The sequence below is a fragment of the Balaenoptera physalus genome (genome assembly GCF_965194825.1).
Source record: "Balaenoptera physalus genome assembly, chromosome: 14".
NCBI classification, from domain to species: Eukaryota; Metazoa; Chordata; class Mammalia; order Artiodactyla; family Balaenopteridae; genus Balaenoptera; species Balaenoptera physalus.
This window is the reverse complement of record NC_138893.1, coordinates 83,336,752-83,357,233: the sequence shown is the minus strand read 5'-3', so window position 1 is coordinate 83,357,233 and position 20,482 is coordinate 83,336,752. Positions and strand designations below refer to the sequence as shown.

Below are 20,482 nucleotides of genomic sequence, written 5' to 3'. Positions count from 1 at the left end.
TTTTTGCTGCACTGCGGGCATGTGTAATCTTAGTTCCCTAACCAGGGATCAAACTCCCGCCCCCTGCAGTGGAAGGGCGGAGTCTTAACCACTGGACTGCCAGGGAAGTCCCTCCTTCTTTCTTATTGACAGCTGAGGAAAATGAGGCTTAGGGAGGGGAAGTAACCTGTCTAAGGTCACCCAATTTGGAGTCAAGGAGCCAGACCCAAGTCTGTCTGACTTCAGAGCATGACTTATTACAACCACCACACTGTCCAGCCTTCGCTACTCTTCTGGGATGGCCCATATATCCTCCCCCAATGCCACCTCTCAACCTCTTCTTCCTCCTCTGACCCCACTTGTCCCAGCCGCTCCCCAACCCCCCACCAGATGCACCTGTGGCTGAGCTCACTGCAGCGGTGCGGCAGGGGCCCCTGAACAGTGATAGTGGACATTGAGCCACTTGCCATCCCGGCGGTGCCAGACCCGGGTCTCCTCTGACTGGCTGGTGCGAGGCCGGCCCTGCCCATCGATGTACTGGGTAAGGCGGATGTAGGCGATGCAAGCCGCGTCCTCTCCGATCACGTGGACGTGTGGGTTCAGGATGGTGGTGTGGATGGGCTTGCTGTTCTTGGACAGGACTGTAGGGGGCAGGGCAGGGTGGGGTAGGTAGGAGGGTGTCAGGCCAGGGGACTGGCACTTTCCTCCCAGCCTGCACTTCCCAAGTCTCACCCTGTCTCCAGTAACCATTCTGTGAGTCTCCAAGTCCCCATACACCTTCCAGAGGCTGGGAAACCCCATCTGATTAGTCTTGATTATTCAAAAGGAAGAGAAAGGTGTGGAACAATGATAATAGCAGCTACTGTTTTAATCAGACATTGTGCTGGGGGTTTTTACACGCATGAGCCATATTCCTTGGTCAATATTATTTTCTTCATTATAAGATAAGGAAATAGTCTCAAGGAGGTTAAGTAATTTGTCCAAATCACACATTTGAACTCAGGACTATCTTAACGAAAGCCTATGATGATCTTTCTACCCTAACAGGTGGGTTTAGATTTCATAAGGGTTGGCTTGTCCCTAATTAGGGCTAAAGAGCAAAATCAAGAACTTAAAATATTCAAAATTGACTTCTGATTTTAAAAAGATCCAAAGTTAAAAAAAAAAAAATGTCACCAAAGCACCAAGCTCAGGATATTCCCAGGGTTCCCAGGTCCTCTGGGGGAAAACCAAAAGAAGATGGGTTGCCATTATCAGCAAACACTATGGATTATGTTGCTTTTATTGAGATTCATATTTTACTTCAATTCAAATGTTAGGGGCTACATGAGACCTTTCGGAGAGCTTCTATAAATTCTGGAATTGCTTCTGGCTAACAGAATTACCTAGATAACCTAGGATTTATAACTGCAGCTGAGACATGGAGAGGATGGCAGTTAGTAGAGAAAATAGTGAGAAAATAAAATCCAGGGCAGGATGGGGAAGGCCCAGGATAAAGTGAGAAAGATGACAAAAAAATAAGAAGGGGGACAGTCTTAGTGGAAAGAAAGATGGGAGGAGGAGATGAATCAGCTTCTTATCCTCTGGGACTTCCAGGAACCGTCCAGAGCATATACCCCGCTCCCCTGACCCCCAGCCAGGACTCCTGTCTCCCTCGCGGCTAGGAGGAGGACCCTAGCCACAACTTCCGATCTCACAATCACCAACGGTGCCCTGTTACTTGCTTGCACATTCTTATCCTGGTTTTAATTTCCTCTATTCTGAAACCTGCAGACACAGAGCTGAGATCATCTCAACCTAACCTCTCATGGTTTCCAATCGTCTTGGAAAGAGGCGAGGCTTAAAGAAATACAGTGGCCTTGATTATGGCAACTGGCACTGGCACTGCCACGAGGCAGCTGCAGAATGCAGGGGCAGGCGAGGCTCTGGAGGCGGGCCTTTGAAGGTGCCAGTTGAAGACCATCCTCAGGGCCCAAGGGGGCAAGCACATAGACCAGGGTGCGGCAGGCAGGTCCAGTAAGGGAAAAGCGGGCAACTGGGAAGAGGAGAAGGTGAGCGGGGACAGAGGCAAGAGGGTGAGGGGCAGGCAGGAGTATCTCAGCAGCACGAACCCACTCACGATTCTCAAAGTAAAACTTATGGAAATCCATCCCTTCCACGAGGTTACCGAGGGCCTCAGGCTCAAAGGAAGTGAGGCCTGGATCACAAATCTTCCTGCAGGGGGAAAAAAAAAAAGCAGCCCGTCAGTCTTGTATGAGAATTACTCGTCTCTCTTCCCCATCAGTGGTGTCTGTCCCGCAGCAGGTTAGCTGTGGGCTGGGCCTGACAAGACGGCTGAGATCTTAGAGCCCTGCCTGCCAAGCCGCTTAGCTCTGCCCTTTCAGCCCACGGCCCAGACACCACAGGCGGGCTCAATCACTGATGTCTACCTGGAAGGGCTCCCAGGCTAGGGGCCTGGTGTTTAAGTCAGACACTGTGCACAAGGCCCTGCCTTCTCTTTTCCCCTGGTCCCAGCTGCTTTTTGGGAGGAGGGAAGGCCTCGAGAGATGACTTGGGTCTCAAGGAAGTAAGTCTCTACTCACGTGTAGGCCTCAAAGTCCCCATTGTTGATGGCCTCAATTAGTTGTTCTGTGATCTTAATGATCTCCTGTTTTCGCACTGTGGGGGGAAAAATCCAGCAATTTACCCGTGTGAGACTGGGAATCTCCCAAGTGATGGGAAGCCCTCCCCAATCCTTCAGAGAATCCCCTGTGATCTCTTTGACAAAGACATCCCTGTCTTCTCTGTCTTTAAGGCCCTTTGCAGGAAGAGGAGCCGACCTTTCCCTCCATTCCCCCTCTGTTGTCCATAGAGCTAACGACCCCCTCCCCACAAAGCCCGCCTTATGATCCTCTGGCCTTTGCCTCCCTCTCCATCAACAACTAGGATGCAGAAAACACTCTTGTCTTTAACAGCTGAGGAGCCTGACACATTGTGACTATTCTGCCCTCAGTCTGTGTATCTGATTGATCCCCAGCAAGTTCAGCCTCTCAAAGAACCATCTCCCGATATGACTATTTCCACCACCCACTTGCTTCTCTCACCTGAAGGGGCTCAGTCAGGTCTCAATTACCACCTCGCCACCCCCAGCCCTCACTCAGCGGTCCAGAACTTAGCCCTGGGCGACAGCCAGCCTGAGAGCAGAATCTAGCCAGGGATGAGGGCTCCAAAGGATGAACAGAGCCCTGGGATGGATGCTTCATTCTCTTCACCCTGCTCATGTCCTCCACAGGGCTTTTCTGGGATAAAGGATCTTGAAACTATAAACACTCTTCTTTAAATGGAGCCTCTCACCAATGAGACAGTTCCGTTTACCCTGAACAAGCCTTGGAAAGGCTCTAAATCTCATACCAGCTCTCAAGCCAGGACATGTCCCTCAGGAAAACCAAGACAAGCTTCAGACTGACAGGCAGGCAGAGTTGGTGCCCTCAGAGCGCCCCCTACCCCAATCCCAAGCCAAGGGACTGCTGGTGACATCCTGCTCTCCTAGGCAGCTCACTTACAGGGAGCGCCACTATTAGCAGAGGGTACCGCCAGGATAAGGGAGGCCTCGTACTGAGCTCGGGCTAACCCTGACCGGAGCCCCAGGCCGGCCCAGGCCACAAGCCTTTCCTCACAGGAGCGAGAGGCTGCAAGACAAATGCGAGCATTAGAACAGCACAGCTAAGGGGCACCACTGGGAGAAGGCAGAGCAGCCAATGGTACAGCCAGGAGGGGGCTCTACAGCCATCAGCACCATCATGGGGGCAGCTCTAGGTGAATAAACAGGAGGTGAGGGGAACCACAGAGCTCTATCCACTTTCTAGAGGCAAGCAGGTAGGCACACGTACACACACACACACACACACACACACACACACACACACACACACACACACACACACACACACACACACACACGGGGGCAGCTCTAGGTGAATAAACAGGAGGTGAGGGGAACCACAGAGCTCTATCCACTTTCTAGAGGCAAGCAGGTAGGCACACGTACACACACACACACACACACACACACACACACACACACACACACACACACACACACACACACATGGGGGCAGCTCTAGGTGAATAAACAGGAGGTGAGGGGAACCACAGAGCTCTATCCACTTTCTAGAGGCAAGCAGGTAGGCACACGTACACACACACACACACACACACACACACACACACACACACACACACACACACACACACACACACACACACACAAACCCTCTCCAACCCCACCACACCCATCTGCAGGACCTGACTGGCACCCTATGGGTGAAGAGGATCGTGTTTAGAAACTCTGAAAGGACAGACGGTAGGAGGGAAAGAAGCAGACAAAGGCATCCTCTACAAAAACACAACTAAAAATACAAATACAAGCTACCATTAACCCAGCAAAGCATCATACCCAGACATTCTACTATCCCATTTATTTTCCATAATGCTATAAGGTAGGTGCCATTTTATCCCCACTTTACAGATAAGTAAACTGTAGCTCTGGGAGGTTAAGCTACTTCACACATTTGTGAAGGTAGTGTAGCTGGATTTAAACTCAGGTCTGTCTCACCCCAAGCTCTTAATATGATATTATGCTTAGCCTCAAGAAGCACCACATCCCGACATGGTTTCTTGACTATGGCAGATTTCACCACCCCCCCATGCCGACCACCCTGGACCTGACTTCTGACTCCACCTTTCTTCCCGCTCAGTGCTGAGGCAAGGCCCACTGCATATCCCAGTGGCTTTCTACTCCTTCCCTCCTGCAACGATCTTCCACCCGCTCTTCTTCATGTCTTTGGGCCCCGGTCTCAAGGGCCCCTGCCTGGTCCTAACAGCACCTCCAATCAGCTCCCACACTCAGCAGAGGCTGAGCAGAGGGACAGCTGGGCTGGGCTGACAGCTCTGGGGAGGGGCTGGGGGGGAATCCCCGAGGGGCTTGAGGACGAGCCAGGGAGACGGAAGCCAGAATGTGCCTCCCTCACACTTACTGGCTGAGGAGCAGAGAGAAGGCTGGGGCTGCATGCCTGCAGAGGGGGCTGTTCTGTCCCGGGAGCTCCGTCCTTCAGGCACCGAGCTGCCATTCCCAGTGCGGAGCGGGGCAGCTAGCCAGCCAGGGCAGGGCAGGGCAGGGCAAGGCAGAGCAGCCAAAACAAACAAAACAAGGCAGGTGAGCGAGCAAGCCGGACAGGACCCGAGCCCGTGGCACTGAAGAGCCGGGGCAAGGCAACGCCTCAGGCTGCTGTGGACACTGGACCACGTCCCACGCCGCCGCCTCTACCAGAGAGGCCTCCCAGCTGAGAGCCCCAGGAAGGGGCACAGACCTGGGTTTGTGGCTTCCAGAGGAGCCTTCGAACAGCCTGTACAAGTTCAGGGGAAGATGTTCCAGGGGGCGAGGCTACAAGGTCAAGAGCCCAGCAGTGAAGGAGCCGCTTACTCTGCCAGCATCGCCAGAAGTGAACTGATCTGACCTCAATCCCAGCAGCCCCGGAGGCACTGTTCTTTACTGCCTTATACATTTATGCTTTTTTTTTTTCTTTTCCTTTTTTTTTTTGTATTACCAGAGGTTTGTTGCTCCCTTATGGCCGCTAGGCATGCTCTCTCAGCTCTGTCCTGTAACGTTCCTCCAACTTTTCTGAGGACCTGGCCTAAGGTCACTTACTGAAGGCAAAGGGAGCAATTCCAGGAGGCCAAACCAAAGAGCAGGACAGAGATTCCCAGTAGCCTGGCCTGCCATGCCTTCCCACACCCCCTGGCACTCTGGCCAGGCCCAAACTTAAGCTGGTGGTCTGCACAGGACCACTGGGACAGGGCCAAATGTGGTTCTGACTCCGTCACTCATGCCAAAGCTTTGTGATAAGAGTGACCAACCCACCCCGACGTGTCCAGGACTGTCCTAGTTTTAAAACCAAAAGTTCCACATCCTGGGAATCACTTCAGTCCTGGGGAAATTGGGATGACTGGTCACCCTACTAATGGCTCATGACATCTATAGGCTGCTTCTGCAGGGACTCAAGATGTCCCTGTTCTGGGATATCACATCGCAGCAGCGACAGGAACAGTTCTCTGAGCCCTAGGCCTGGACAGGCTCAGGAACAGCATTCGTTTAGCTATCCCAGACTTGGGGTTAAAGAAGAGAAGCCACTTGCCCAGCCCAGCAACAAGAGACAGGGCCTCATATCTTGGCCCATGGAAAGTAGCTTTTATGCCAAACTTCCTCCTGGGGTATAAGGAGCCACCAATCTCAGTTCTGGGGGCAGACAAGGCAGGTGCCCCACTGGAGCCTAGGTACCTGGGACACTGCCGGGGCCCCTTCCCCACCAAGGGCTAGCACCTACCTTTGAGGTCCTCATCTTCTGTGGTGGTGTTGCAGCTCTCTGTGGAGCCCTGCAGGCCAAAAAGAACAAGTTTCTATAAATCAGGCCCAGAGGAGCCAAGCAGAACAAAAGCAGAGCCTGTGTTCCTATGGGAGCTGCAAGGAGGAATCAGAAGGTTCTATTTCCACCCTTGCCATCTGACTCTTATAAAACTCTGGATTTCCAAACACCGTCCTGAGTCTTCCCCAAGTCAGTAAATGTACCACTTATCCAGTTGTTCAGGCTAAAACCTAGAGTTATCTTCTAGGTTTGATTTTTATGCTGATTCTTTTCTTTCTCTCTTTCCCTCATATCCCAATTATCTAATCTAAAACCAAATCTGTCAGTTCTACCTCCAAAATAAATCACGTGTCTTACCTCTTCTCCTCAAATGCGCAGCTACAACCTCAGCCCAAGATGCGAACATCTGGCACCTGAACTACACAACAGCTGCCTGGTCTCCCTGCTTCCACACTTGCTTCCTCCCTAAAGTTCTTGCCCATAACACAGCCAGAGTGTAAATCAGACGCCATTACTCCCCTGCTAAGAGCCTCCAACAGTTTCTTATTGCTGCTGGAAAAAAAATGCAAACTCCTATCAAGTCCTACAGAGCAGGTCCTGTCTGCTCCTCCAGCTTCACCACCCTCCTGCTACTCTCCCCCTTGCTCACCACACCCTTAGCTCTGATTTCTTCTGTCCCGTATATGTGCGAAGCCCCTGCCCTCGCATTCCCTCTGTCTGCGGCACTCTGCCTCAGAGTCTGCCTGGCTGTCTCCTTCCAGTCTTTTAGTTTTTAGCTCAAATATCACCTCCTGAGGGAGGCCCTTCCCCGACCACTTAATTAAAGGCCCTGTTCATTATCTATTTACTTTGCATCATTTTCTTCATAGCACTTATCACTACTGGATTTTATCTTATTTATTTGGTTTTTGGTTTATTATCTGCCTCCCCTACACCTGTGGAGAGGGATTTTTGTCTCGTCACCTCTGGGGAATGACTGCTCTAGGGTCTGATTATACTCTTGCCTCTGTTTTTCTAGCTAATGTTTACTCTCATTTAAACTTCACATGGAGAAAGATTCTACTTTTATTATCCCCAATTTACAGATAAGGAAACTGAGGTGCAGCGTGGGAGAGTGACTTGTCCAGGGGCCCAGGGCCAGGATGCAAACTCAGGCCTGTCTGGTTCTAGAGCCTGAGCTCAGCACCACTAAGGTATGATGCCCTCCCTGGCAACAGAGTGATAAACAGGCATGTGCTACCCCCAGCCTAGACTCTGCAAATACCTTGGCCTTGAGGTGCAGCCTGTAGGCTGCCATCTGCAGGACGCTTAAACCCTGTGACCCAGCCCACCTGTTTCCTGCTGACCTGGAAAGCAGGAGACTGGTTCAGGAGCCACTTACCTTGATCCCATCTGTAGCGTTGTGGACCACGGTGGTTTGTGGCTCCTGTGAGAGAAGATGAAAATTACCCTCCTGACCTGGGGACAGACCTACAGCTCTTCCCTAAGGGACCCCACCTCTACCCCAGCACCCTCATACACTGACCCTGTGATGACCACTGAGGCCTGCTCACCAGCCATTCTCACAAGACAAAATACCCTGGCTCAACTGGGTCCCAGGCAGCTGGAAGCCCGAGATTTAGGGGACAGCACTGGCTGGTAAGGAGGAGAGGCCTGGCGCTTAATGGAAGCAGGTACCAGGGAAGCCGAGGACAAGGGCCCCTGTTCCCGATTCCTGCTGAATCTGAGTGTCCTTTCTCCCATGGGACAAGTACACTGGAGGAGCTGTAGGCTTGAGGGCACAGGCCGGGCCCTGACAACAGTGTTCATCAAGGGGTGTGCAGGAGGCAGGGATGCCGGGAGAGTGGACTAAAGTCTCCCAGAAAGACCTGGAATGGTCCTCAGCAAGCTGAGCCCAGAGAGCCGCCTGCTTCACCCACCCTCTGCCTCTCCCAGAGTTCCTGTCCCTACAGCACCACAGCAGGCAGCTCCAGAGGCCACAGGAAGTAGGAGGAGCAGCACAATTCCCCCTCCCTCTCTCCCAGACACCCTCTGCTAACTCTAGTCACCAGCAGAGGGAGCTCTGAGAGCACACAGTGCCCCTGGCTGAGCCCAGAAAGAACTCGGACCGCATGGGGGTCTCCAGGAACCCAGACACCTCAGCACCATCCAGAGGTGGGGGACCCCAGCCCCCCTTCCTATTCATTGCTTTGCAAAGGAGAGGCTGAGGCAGATTTTACAAGGAGGCCTCCAAGAACTGATGTACAGATCCCAAGGAAGCTCCTACCCTCTCCTTTTATAAGCAACTCACCTTCCTGGCCCCTGCAGCAGACCCACTGAGGGCCCAGCCTGGGGCTGGGAGGCTTAGCTGAGAGCCCTGATCACTCTCCCCCGCCGAGAGCAAAGGGAGCAGGAGCGGCAGTTCTGCCATGCAGGAAGGAGCACGGCCAAGCACGACAGCGAGCGGGAAGGGGCCTACGGGGCAGCGCACAGAGCAGCCTGCTCTACAGGGATGAGAAAGGAAAAGGGCCGCGGGAAGGAGGGGAGGCAGCCAGGGGCAGGAGCAGAGAAGCGGCAGTCAGGAGGTACCATGGCCGTCTGCAAGGGCGCGGGCTCTTGGGCTGGGCTTACGAGACTGTTTTTGTTGTTGCTCTGTGGCTGAGACAAGAAAACAGATGGTTTAGTTCCTCTAGAGTCACCAAAGCCGCTCGACTCCCAGACCTCCCTTGCCCCCCTGGCCTGGCCCGGAGGAGCTAGGCCTGAGGTGGCCTCCATAACACTACGGGATGGGAGCAATGGTTGGAGAGATGATCAGAGGAGATTATTTGGAGGGACCCAAAGACCTAGCCCAGGAGGCATCCTCAAGGTGGGATAAGCCCAAAGACTTGTTTTAAAGCATCCAGAAATCTTTGCTGATGCCAGGTGCCATGTCACTGCACAGTCATACTTCACACCCAAAGAAATTCAGGATCTTCTCACTTTATAGGGGGAAAGGAGTGTGGTTTATAAGAAAGCAGAACAAAATTCAGAAACTCTGGGTCCCCTAGCTGTGGGCAGTCCCCTGCTGCCCTTTCAACCTGCCACCTGCATTTCCTTCCCCTTACAACACCAGATGGAAGCCTGATCTGAAAAGAAGAGCAACAAGGAGAGGAAGAAAACCTGGCCTAGGAGATGGTGTCCAGAGAGGAAAGGGACGGAATTTGGATACAAAATGCATCCACTGACCCTAGGGAGTAGAGACAGGGCTGTGCTGTTGGCCCTTCTGCCTGATCAATCTTCGACCTGGTCAGCTGGGAATGAGGGCAGAGCTCCAAGGAGCGGCAGGTGAATCCAGAACCCAGTCCCCAGGAAAAAGTAGGTTGCCCAGCAGGCCAACATTCCCAACAGCAGACCACTGGGCTATCTCCTTGCCTTTCAAAATATTACACTGAGTGGCACAGCAAGGGAGGGTGGGGGGAGGATGGCGAGGAAGGAAGGAGGCCGATCTCCAGGGCAGGGAGTCCTATTGATGCTCTCTGCCTCTTACAACATCCTAACCAATACACTCAGTCTCACTGGGAGTCCCTGTGGAGTCGGTGGCCACTGAGGAGCAGCCTGATGCCTGCAAATTCTTCAACAAGCGGAGAGACAAATGTACAGCTACCATCTCTGTGCAGGGCACAAATGAGGGCACGCTGGCAGCTAGGATGTGCTTCTTCTCTCCTAGAACACGTACAGAAAGCCATCCAGACTGTCCTACTTCTTCTTGCCTGGAGGCCTCTTTTATGGCCCCTTGGACCAGACCTGAAGCCGTAACTTGCTATCAATGGTTGAGATGTCCCCAAACCCAGGGCTAGGCATGGAACCTCAAGCCAGGTACCTAAGTGCTATCAGACTCCGCTGAACTCTGCAGGCTGGAGAAGGGGCCCCAGGATGTGGGTCTAATTTCACATGAACTCTGCTCTCTTCCATACACCCCCAGAAAAGAGCAGAGCCCTCCTAGCTCAGCTGCTGACATGGACCTGTTTGGGGCTGATTGGACAAAGCTATTCTATTTCCAAAACCCAGCTGAGACAAAGACCCTGGCAGGGGGCAAGGACTGCAGGGTGTCCGTAAAAACTGCCATATCTGCAGAGGCCTGTGATGTCACCCAGGTGGCCCCACCTTTGGCTTTTATAGATGATTTCATAAGGATGCAGGCTGCTGTGTTCCCCTGGGTGTCCTGTGTCCCATGAGAAAGAATATGCACTCTCTGCAGCCTTTCAGCTGTTGCTTCGGCGGGCGGGGTGGGAAGGATGAAACACTGGGCACAGCGTGCTAATGGGCACTTGCACAGGGGAAAAGGCCAGGAGAGTGAGGCTCAGACCCGAGAGCCTACAACCTGCTCCTCTGCACACCACACAGAGGTCTGCTGGCTGCCAGTCTGTAGGAAACGGCTGCTTGTGCCCGGTGAGCAGGGCCTCTCCTCCTGAGCGACCGTGAGTGAGGGTCTCCCCCTGTGCTTGCCACCTGGCCCCGAATCCCTACCAGCTTCACATCCTGCCCTGGGCTGCTGGGGGCAGTCCAAGCGCTGCAGCAGGGAATGCCATACCACACATTCCAATGCCCGTTTCTTAGGCCGCTGGGCGACCTCGGGCAATGGCCCCCGCCTGGCAGGACAGGCCACACCTGCCCGCACAGCACAGACATGCAGTGAGGATGAGTGAAGCACACGCACATGGCAGAATGGGTTTGCGTGGCTGGCAGGCGGGCGCAGGCAGCATGGAGCGGGCGGATGGGTGGGCAGGCAAGGCTCACCATTAGGTGCACGCTGGAACTCGACTTCCTTTTCTGGACACACCACAGCAAAAGGGAAAGAGAAGGGGAAAGAGGAGGTAAGAAGAGAAGCACAGAGACGCTGCAGGTTAGTGCACCAGCATGGGCTCTGCCTCAGGAGAAAAGAGCAGAAGGAGGAGACCTGGAGTCCAGCACCAGAAGGGTTAAAACAGCATCTAGACAGACAGGCACACACACCCCTCCAGACCCTGGGAGAGGAAGAACTCCTCTGCTGTCAGGTTCACAAACACAGATTGAGGATATTCTGAGGTGTCTCAGATTTGCTCAGAGAAACCTCTTAAAAGGAGATTAAATCACAAGTCTATGAGAGTAAGTAACATTTTGCTGCAGATTTATAGGCTTGGGCTTATCTAGCTCACCTACAGGATTATTTATTTTCTTTCATTACTAGGTCTGCCTGAAATTCGAGAGAGCAGCTATCAGGTAAAGAGCAAAAGCTACTCTAGGTCATCCTCAGCTTTAACATTTGACTTCTGAACCTAGACTTTTTTTCACTGGACTCCTAAAACTCCTTTTCAGAGAAAGATGTTGAGCTTTTGAAAATCATCTGACAAATATTAAATTTTGGCACCCATTTCTTTGTTGGTATGGCCATGCTCATTTATAAGATTTCAATGTTTTATTGCATTTTGTAATTAGGGGGCAATGGAAAAGCAGGCGTGCTGGTGATTAAAAGTGCAGTGATCTTACGGACACAAAGATGTAAACCACACGGAATGCTGAAAGCAGGGATGCCTTGGTCTCAATTAGAAGCTCAAACACTTTATGTTCAGACATGAAACAAGAGCAGAAAAATAAAGACCACACGGAACAGTGAAAATATATCTTGGAAGACTGTGTCTAAAAGGTGAAAGGTAATTAAGGATTTTATCATTAGCTCGCCGGGAGACAGAAGTCCCCTAGGAACATGTCTGTGTGTCGTTTACTCGCTTATTCATCTAACGATAGCCAACAAATGCTTACTGAGGGCTATTCTAGGCATAGTGAACCCAGATAAATGTTCCTGCCCTCAAGAAGCTGACACTCTACTTGAGAAGACATTTTTGAGAACGTATTCTATTCAAAAGTAGGGGACTACAAGTATTGAAAAGAATGGTCCACAATTTAGAAATACGTCTAAAGAAAAAGAAAGCCTAAATATAATGAGGCCTCTTGCTTTAGCCTTTCATATATACCCACATATGAGATTTTACTTCCAAATTATCCAAAAAAAGGGAGTTGCTTTACATTCATATATATACTTCTCCCTTTATCCAACCAGAGTGGTAACACTTTGAAGGAAGGTCCTATCTTATTTGTCTTGGTAATCTCCATGGTGCCTAGCAAAATGTCTAAAAGTCAGCATACGATCAACAAATGTTTGCCAAGTTCAACTGGGTTTGTTGACGCTGGTTTTTCCCCAGGATAAAGCAGAGTACAGGCTTCTAACTTGCCTGGAATTACAGCACTGAAAACTGCAGGAGCACAGACCAGGGCCAGTCTTGGAGTCAAAAGGCCATGCAGGTTGCTTTCACCCAGACCTTGCCTTAGGCAGAGTACTTTCTGCTGTCTGCTTCAACTAATGGGGAGTAAGTTCCCAACTTGCTCCCAGCTGCCTCTCTTACTTAAACTGCCCTGCATGAAAACTTGATATAATCCTTTCTACTCATGGGTTAGTTTCTACCAGGTGAGCAGGCTTCTTTCAATTTCTTTCTCCATCCCTTTAGGGTTTTGCCCTCAGCCATGCATAGCTGGCCTCCTCCTCCGGCAGCCTGCAGCACTGTTTAATTACCAGATCATTTTAAAGAACCATACCTCACTTATGTTTAAAAATTAAATATTGGGGGCTTCCCTGGTGGTGCAGTGGTTGAGAATCTGCCTGCCAATGCAGGGGACACGGGTTCGAGCCCTGGTCTGGGAAGATCCCACATGCCGCGGAGCGACTAGGCCCATGAGCCACAATTGCTGAGCCTGAGCGTCTGGAGCCCGTACTCCGCAGCAAGAGAGGCCGCGATAGTGAGAGGCCCGCGCACCGCGATGAGGAGTGGCCCCCACTTGCTGCAACTAGAGAAAGCCCTAGCACAAAAACGAAGACCCAACACAGCCATAAATAAATACATAAATAAATAAAGAGCATGTGTTTATAGTCCAATCAAGTCAACCCCATTTGACGGGGCAACAGAATGCTCTCAAAACGTTTCCTTAAAAAAAAAAAAAAAAAAAAAAAAATTAAATATTAAAAATTTTAAACCAGAAAAAGGTTCAAGCCTCCTTTCCACACTTAAACAAATATTCAAACAGTACTTAAGGAAAATAATAGCATCTCTCTCTTCCTTTTCTTTTTCCTTCTTTCCTCCCTCCCTCCCTCCCTTCCTTCTTTCCTTTCTTCCTTCTTTTCCTTATTTCTCTCTCCTTTTCTTTGCTTCCTCGCTCTTTCTTTTAAGATTGGATGGTCATTCTGGCCTGGGACTAGTGGAATGCACAAGTTGTCCTCAATTAGGGGCCCCTCAAGTCTTGTCCTCTTAAGTGGCTCTCACTCCTCCATAGACCCTGCGTCACTGGCATCTACCTTCAAAGAAACCTAACCAGAACCTGAAGTCCCCAAATTCAACTGCACAAGGTAGACTCACTGCTCAAACCAATGCTAATATCCGAGCATCTGTGAAAGCTTCTGAACAGCAAGAAAGAAATCTCCCTATGGACTTTAAGCAGCAGAAACTGGGGAGGGGTGGTGGGCTGGGAAAGGAGGATGGGGTCTAAAAGAAAGATCCAGGATGCTGACAGATCAGGATCTTCTGAGCGGCTTCACAGGCCTCCCTCATAACACAGGTTATCACCTTGACTTTCAAGAAGGCCCAGAAAAGCAAAACCTGCATACCTTGCCTTGTCTTTTCCTTCCCCTTTTGCAGTACTTTCATCCAACCACGCTGTTCATTATTATATACTTGTTCCTGATTATAAAAGGACTGCAGCCACATTACAAGCAATTTGGAAAAGAGAAAAGGAAAAAAATACCCATAATCCTATCACTGTTACCAGTCTTTTGTGTATGCAATTTAAACATATCATTGTAAGCTATATACAAGTTTATGCCTTACTTTCTTTTAATGTCTTACTTTAAAAATAAATAGTATCTTAATTTTTATTCTGATTATCAAAGTAATACACGGTCTAGGTGAAAAATGTAGAAAATACAGAAAAATGTATGAAATAAAAATTTCCCAAATTCCCATCACCCAGTGAAGTTACTATTAACACTTCAGTGGGTTTTCTCCCGGTTCTTTTTCTATTCACATATTATACACTGAATATAATCTATAAGTACTTTGTTTTTTAAACAAAATTTAGACAGTAGTGTATGTACTGCTTTATATCCCACTTTTTCCACTTGAAACACTTCTGTCATTATATAGTCATAAAAATTAATAACTTTGTAATGGTCAATTAGATTTCCCATAATTATTTAGTCATTTTCCTTTGGGCTTTTGATGTTTCCCATCTTCTCATGGTTATAAGTAATGTCATGTTGAACATGTTTCTGCTTTCAGTTTTTCCATATTTTGAGTGATTCCTTTAGGACAAATTCCCAGAACTAAAGGGTAAAACAGGAACATTTTTATGGCTTTTGACACACAGGCTGCTTTAGGAGGGGTCATTCCGATTTACACCACCATCACGAACTTAAGAGTCAAAAAATGGCACCTCCTTTCAACCTGCATTTCTCTGATACCAGTGAGGCTAAACATCCACATTTGTTAACTCATTCTACTTCCTCTTTTCAGATTGTCAGTTCTTCTTCTTTGACCATTTATCTGCTGGATTTTAGGGGGTATTCTTATTTATCAGAGAAAGCTCTTTTGTATAAAAATAATATTAACTCATCCCATCACACCTGCTATGAATATTTTCTCCAACCTGTCTCTTGTTGGCCTTTGAATTTTGGTTGGTCATGCCCTTCTTAAACTCTTGCATCTTAGCTTCTGTTCCCACCTCTATATTCAAAGTCTTTTCTCAAGCATAAAACTCATTTACGGAGTACCTAATCAGGGTCAGAACCTGGGCTAGGTTCCCCACACATGTTCTCATTTAAAGCAATTTAACTACTGATTCTGTTTGCCTAGCCTGTATCCTTCTCAGCGTTCCTGTAAGGGCTGGCATTGTTGCACACCTCTGTTCTTCCTCCACTTCCTTCTCCACTTCCTTTGCTAATTCCTCTTCTTCCAGCTCCTTAATAACAGATAACCCTGAAATTCTGCCTTTCCTGGACTCTTCAACATTTGTGTGCTTTGGATTCATATGGAGGAATGGGAGTGTTATTAAAATTCAGATTCTGCCTCCCGCCCAAGGCTTCCTGAATCTGAATTCCAGTCTGGACCCTGGAATCTGTGTATTTTAACTAGTTCCTTAGGCAAGTCTTACATGGCTGTGCCTGAGGCCAGTTATCTACAAAGTTCTGCCAGAAACCTACTCCTTAATGACACCTTTAACCCATCCTCTCACCATCTCAGCTGTCACTGCTTTATTTCAGGTCCTATTTTGTGCAATCACTCTCTGCTTCCCCACCATACAAAAGCTAATGGAGTTCCCAGAATCATCGCGCTGTTTCAAACTTGTGTGTTCCCTTTGCCTGGAATGTCCTCTCCTCTCCGCTCCCCTCCTTAACTTGGCAAAATCCAACTAGTCCTTCAAACTCAGTTCCTGGGCCATCTCCTTCAGGAAAATTTGCTGTTCTGGCTCAGGTGCTTGTCTCTCTACTCCTCCAGCGCCTGCCTGGCACATACCTCCCTCAGTGGACATGAGATTCACTCACGTGAGTCTCCCTCTGCACACCTCCCTGGGCTACACCAGGTATCTCCCAGCACCTTTGAAGACCTCTCTGCCCAGATCTTCACTTGTCTCTCAAACTCAGTATGGTCAAAACAAAACTTCTCTTCCCAGCAAAACATTCCTTCACAACTACTCACATTTCTAGCAAAGATACCACCATTTCTTTCAATATTCAAGACACTTTGCCATTACCTTTGATGGACCCTTTTTAAATCTCCCGTACCTAATGGGAACTTCCTTTGCCACACCTCTCATCAGAGCTAATGTCTAATCAGAGCCCAGCACCCATGGGTAGAGCTGGACCAATGACCTACAGGCAGCACCTATTCCAAGTGGTTGGTCTGTGCTCCTCTGGTGGTTATTTTTAATATTAACCCTTTCTATTTCTCATCATCTTTTCTTCACCCTACACCCAGACTATAATAAATCCTAGTTGATACCTGTGTCTAGTTCCTACCCTCTTCTATTCACCCTTACACGCTTAGCCAAGTCTTTCGAAAACATCACTCTTAACCTTCCGTGCTCAGTGGTCTATGGTGTTTTCTGTGGTCTAACACACAAACCTCCAATTCCTCTGCTCAACCAGACCAATCCAGCTGTATTTTTTATATACCTCTACCAAACACCCCATGTTCCAGTTGGGCAGAGTATATCAATACGTATAATACAACCCATAAAAACATTTTTTGTTGTTTTTAAGTTACAGAAGTAATACATTCTCATTTTAAAGAAAACACATGTGTACAAAGTAAAAAAACAAAAGGTGTGTCTCCCCACCCTGCCTTCACCTCCAATCCCATTCTCTAGAGGCAATCATTGACTTGGTTCCAATCTTCCTACCTCCTTTTAGCTTTCTCCAATAAGTCTCTTCCCCAGAAGCTTCTTGGACTGAACCATCCCATGTAGGGTCCAGTACCATATACCATTCAGTGCTTAGCTGATCCCAGGTGTGTCCACTTTACTTTTTAATTGACCTTGCAATTCTTGAGGCTGGATGAAACCTGCATCTCCTCTTATACCTCTTGTGTGCCTCTGGAACTGAGTGTAGCACTGAGCCTCTGATAGGTACTTAATAAATACTTTGTAAAGATTGACTCTAGCTTCTTCCTCAGAAAAATATATGCAAAATCTCTCTCTAACTCAACTAGCCACCTTTTCCTAACCTGGCTCCACCATCGAGCTCACACCCCTGTAACTGAGGGGCTGCCAGTCAACCCCAGCTCCATGTCAGCAAATGTGTGTGGAGCCCAAGCTCCCCTCCTTAGGGCAGAAGTACATGGAAGCAGGCATGCAGACAATGAGAGAAAGAGAAGGGATGGGGGAAGGGAAAGGGGCACACAGGTATATCTCAGCTGGGGGCATAAGATCCTGGGGAAAGGTCTAATTTAAACTTTTGTTGGAACTTAAAGGTTTGCATAATAATGGTTTGAAATTCTCTGTGGCGTAAATTGGTAGGCTTCAAGATAGCATGAACTCCTATCCAAAGCCCCAGCCCCAGGGTCCTTTCTACCCCCAAAGCCTCTAAGAACACCTTGGCTGTGTGAGGACCCCTCTACCTTGGCCAAGCAGCCACCCCCACTAAGGCTTCTTGTTGGTCCCTGTGGGCCCCTGTCCCTCCTCTTGCTCTCATCCCCCAGGAAAAGTTCCCTCACCAAATGAAAACGAGCTGTGATGTACCATGTCCCTGGTCTGTGTCTAAGGCACCTATGCCTCGAGAAAGTTTGACGCTTTCACTCAATGGTATCTGAGCTGGGTTCTGGAAGTGCTTTGGAGATAAGAAAAAAGAACAAAAGGATAGTGGCTTCAGGTGCTAAGCCCTGTACCCTGAATCAACCAGGCAAACTTTGCTTTCATTTGATTAAATCGGTTTGTGCTTTAAAAAGAAAGGAAGATTAACCAGTGACCTAAAAAACCCAGAGAGTCAAGCCCTGGAGATGAAACCTGTGTCTGGAAGTCAAGTTCAGGATTCAGCTCTACTAAACTATAGTTTGGATCACCTCCCCTGAGTCTTTCCAATCAAGCTAGGGTCAGGTGAAGCACGTATCCCTCTGCCCTCTCAGGCCAGTGGAACCTGCTGTTCTGAGCAGAGAGGTTTCTGGTTTAAAGCAGAAAAGCAAGGATAGGAAGGCTCTTGGGGAAAGGGGGAACAAAGTGCCAAGGAGTCCCTTGGGAGTGACTGTTGGGAGAGAAAGGCCAGACCTTGGGCTGGAGGAGTGGAGACACCTACCTTGACACCGCCGTCCGACTTCTTGTTCAATAGGCTTTTGGCAGCTGTGAAAACAAAGAGAAAAATCAAGTCTCCTGTATTGTACCCTCTTCCCATCCTGAAGTCTGGCAGCTGGATCCGCAAGAGACTGATGTGTTTGACAAGGGGGCCAGGAGTCTCCTGAAACCCCTAAAAGAGGCCCTTCCTGATGCCTCAAAGCAAGAAGGGCATCTCAAGCAGCGTCAGACCCTCAGAGTGGCACCCCAGGATCTCCTCTGCCATGGAAGAGGGCTCAGCATTAACAGGGACACTCCGCATTTAGGAGAAACCACATTCAATACTGGGGCTGCCTGGGCCGTTGGGAACTCTGCCTTCAACAGCTTCCACCTAGGCCTGGAAGCAGAGTGCCAGGGTGAAAGGTGAGGGCTCCATCCCTAGATGCCATGGAGATTCTCAGGACAGCCAAGCTGCAAGGATGCAAGACATCTCCTGAGTGTTCTCAAGAAACAAGAGTGTCACAGTTCACGAAGGAGACCAGACGTGAGGACAGACAGACACAGACACAGAGACTAGGACCACCTACAGGAGGGTTTTGCCAGGGGGTTGAAGCCTTGACTGGGCAGGTCCTCACTGCCACCCTTTCCTCAGTCTACTCTCTGGACCCACTGAGCAGAAAGGACTGGGCAGAATAATGAGGTATTAAACAGATTCTAGCCAGGCACAGGGTGATGCTCAAGGCTGATGAGCTCCACATAGGAAGGCTGGTGATGCCTGTTGGCCACAAAGGTCACAGGAAAGTAGCAGACAGTGGATGGGAGATTCCAGGGAGATTGAATCAGTCCAACTGTCTGATCCACCTAGACTCTGATGGGTTTGCATCTTGGTTCTATTGCTTGCTAGCTGTGTGAGTTACTTAACCTCTCTAAACCTCAGTTTCTTATCTATAAAATGAGATAATGGCATGAAAAGCACTAAGCAAAGTGCCTGGCACATAGCAAGAACTCTGCAAGTGTTAACTACTGTCACTACTGCTGCCATTCTTCCCTGCAGGTGGCCTTTCCTATCCAAGCTGGGTCTCCAGTGAGAATAAGGATCCTTGCATCACAAGAATTCTGACCTCCAAAAATGGCCTTTGGTCCTATCTCCAGTTTATGCTGGGGTGATTTGAAACTTATTTTTTAAATGTGTTTACTACTATGCCTGACCACCTACGGTGTTAAGTGCTTTACATACGTCAAAGTTCTCTACTCTGACCGCCCATTAGAATCACTTGGGAGTTAGAGAAAAATGCTTATGCCTATCCCATGCCCTAGGGATTCTGATTTTATTTGTCTGCGGTGGGGTCTCAGCATCAGGATTTTTTTTTTTTAACAAGTTTTCTCATACAGGCAGGGTTGAGGGCCTTAGACATACATGATCTTAATCGTCACCATGTTATTTCTTAGCCCCATTGCAGAGATGAGGAAACTAAGGTTGGGAGAGCTGATGTGACTTGCTCAGGGTGTGGCAGGGCTGGGATCCAAACTCAGGAGCGGCTGTCTGCACAGCTTCTGTACTCTACTGCATTTCAGACCCGGAGGCCGGCAAATGCCAGACTTCACAATTGTGAGGGGCGTGGCTTCCCCTTCGGGGCCGCCCGCCAGTGCCGCTGAAGCCTAGTCTTCTGCCGTGGGCAGCTCAGCTCCGGGCCACGCCAGGGCTGTCTCGGGCCACCTTGGCCGCGGCCCTCACAGGCAGGCCAGGCTCTCGGGTGGGTGGCTTCGGGAGGCAAACCTCCTGCTGCCCAGCTCCACGTCCCAGGCTACTGCCTCCTGAGAGTTGGCAAGCGTCCAGCATGCACGGCTGGTTAGGGGGCTCCGTAACACCGATGCGCTCGCAGATGCCAAGTTAGGTGGTCCGTCTGGCATGCCCATCTCAGCCCGCAAGCATGGGACTCGCCTCCCTGGTGAGCGGGCCTGGCATGCTGGCCCTCCTGGTGGGGTGGCAGGGAGCCGAGGCAGGCGGTCGGGGAGGACTCATGCCACGTACCTTGCCCGGCCAGGCCGGCGGCGCTCGCGGCAGGCGAGGCGGGGGCGGAGCTCTGCCTGCCAACTGAGGGGATACAGTCTCTGAGTGCACAGAGCTGCCGCAAAGCCACGGGGGCCAGTCAGCAGCGAGCATGCCCCAGCGCGAGGCGCAGGAACCCGCTGCCGCTGCGCACGGCGGGGTCCGGGCGGCGTGGCCAAGCCGGCCGAGCTGGGGGAGCGGAGGCGCCGGGGGCAGGCTGGTGAGCAGGTGCAGCCAGCCCTGCAGCAGT

At 50.0% G+C, this 20,482-nt stretch overlaps 1 protein-coding gene across 18 annotated transcripts in view; it reads right to left on the bottom strand.

Annotated features, from left to right (window-relative positions):
• CAMK2G (calcium/calmodulin dependent protein kinase II gamma) overlaps positions 1-20,482 on the bottom strand; it is a 54,254-nt gene that overhangs the window by 2,261 nt on the left and 31,511 nt on the right. For 3 of the 18 annotated variants that reach the window (XM_082424937.1, XM_082424950.1, XM_082424945.1), the window contains 10 exons: positions 20,215-20,277; positions 18,208-18,251; positions 11,136-11,168; positions 8,949-9,017; positions 7,762-7,806; positions 6,342-6,390; positions 4,995-5,108; positions 2,562-2,637; positions 2,099-2,193; positions 376-620 (listed from right to left, as the gene is read on the bottom strand). In XM_082424937.1, the coding sequence (XP_082281063.1) occupies positions 388-620; positions 2,099-2,193; positions 2,562-2,637; positions 4,995-5,108; positions 6,342-6,390; positions 7,762-7,806; positions 8,949-9,017; positions 11,136-11,168; positions 18,208-18,251; positions 20,215-20,277 (821 nt within the window). In that variant the 3' untranslated portion in view covers positions 376-387. The remainder of the gene's footprint in view (positions 1-375; positions 621-2,098; positions 2,194-2,561; positions 2,638-4,994; positions 5,109-6,341; positions 6,391-7,761; positions 7,807-8,948; positions 9,018-11,135; positions 11,169-18,207; positions 18,252-20,214; positions 20,278-20,482) is intronic. The other 15 variants (XM_082424953.1, XM_082424949.1, XM_082424947.1 and 12 more) reach the window with 15 other exon arrangements.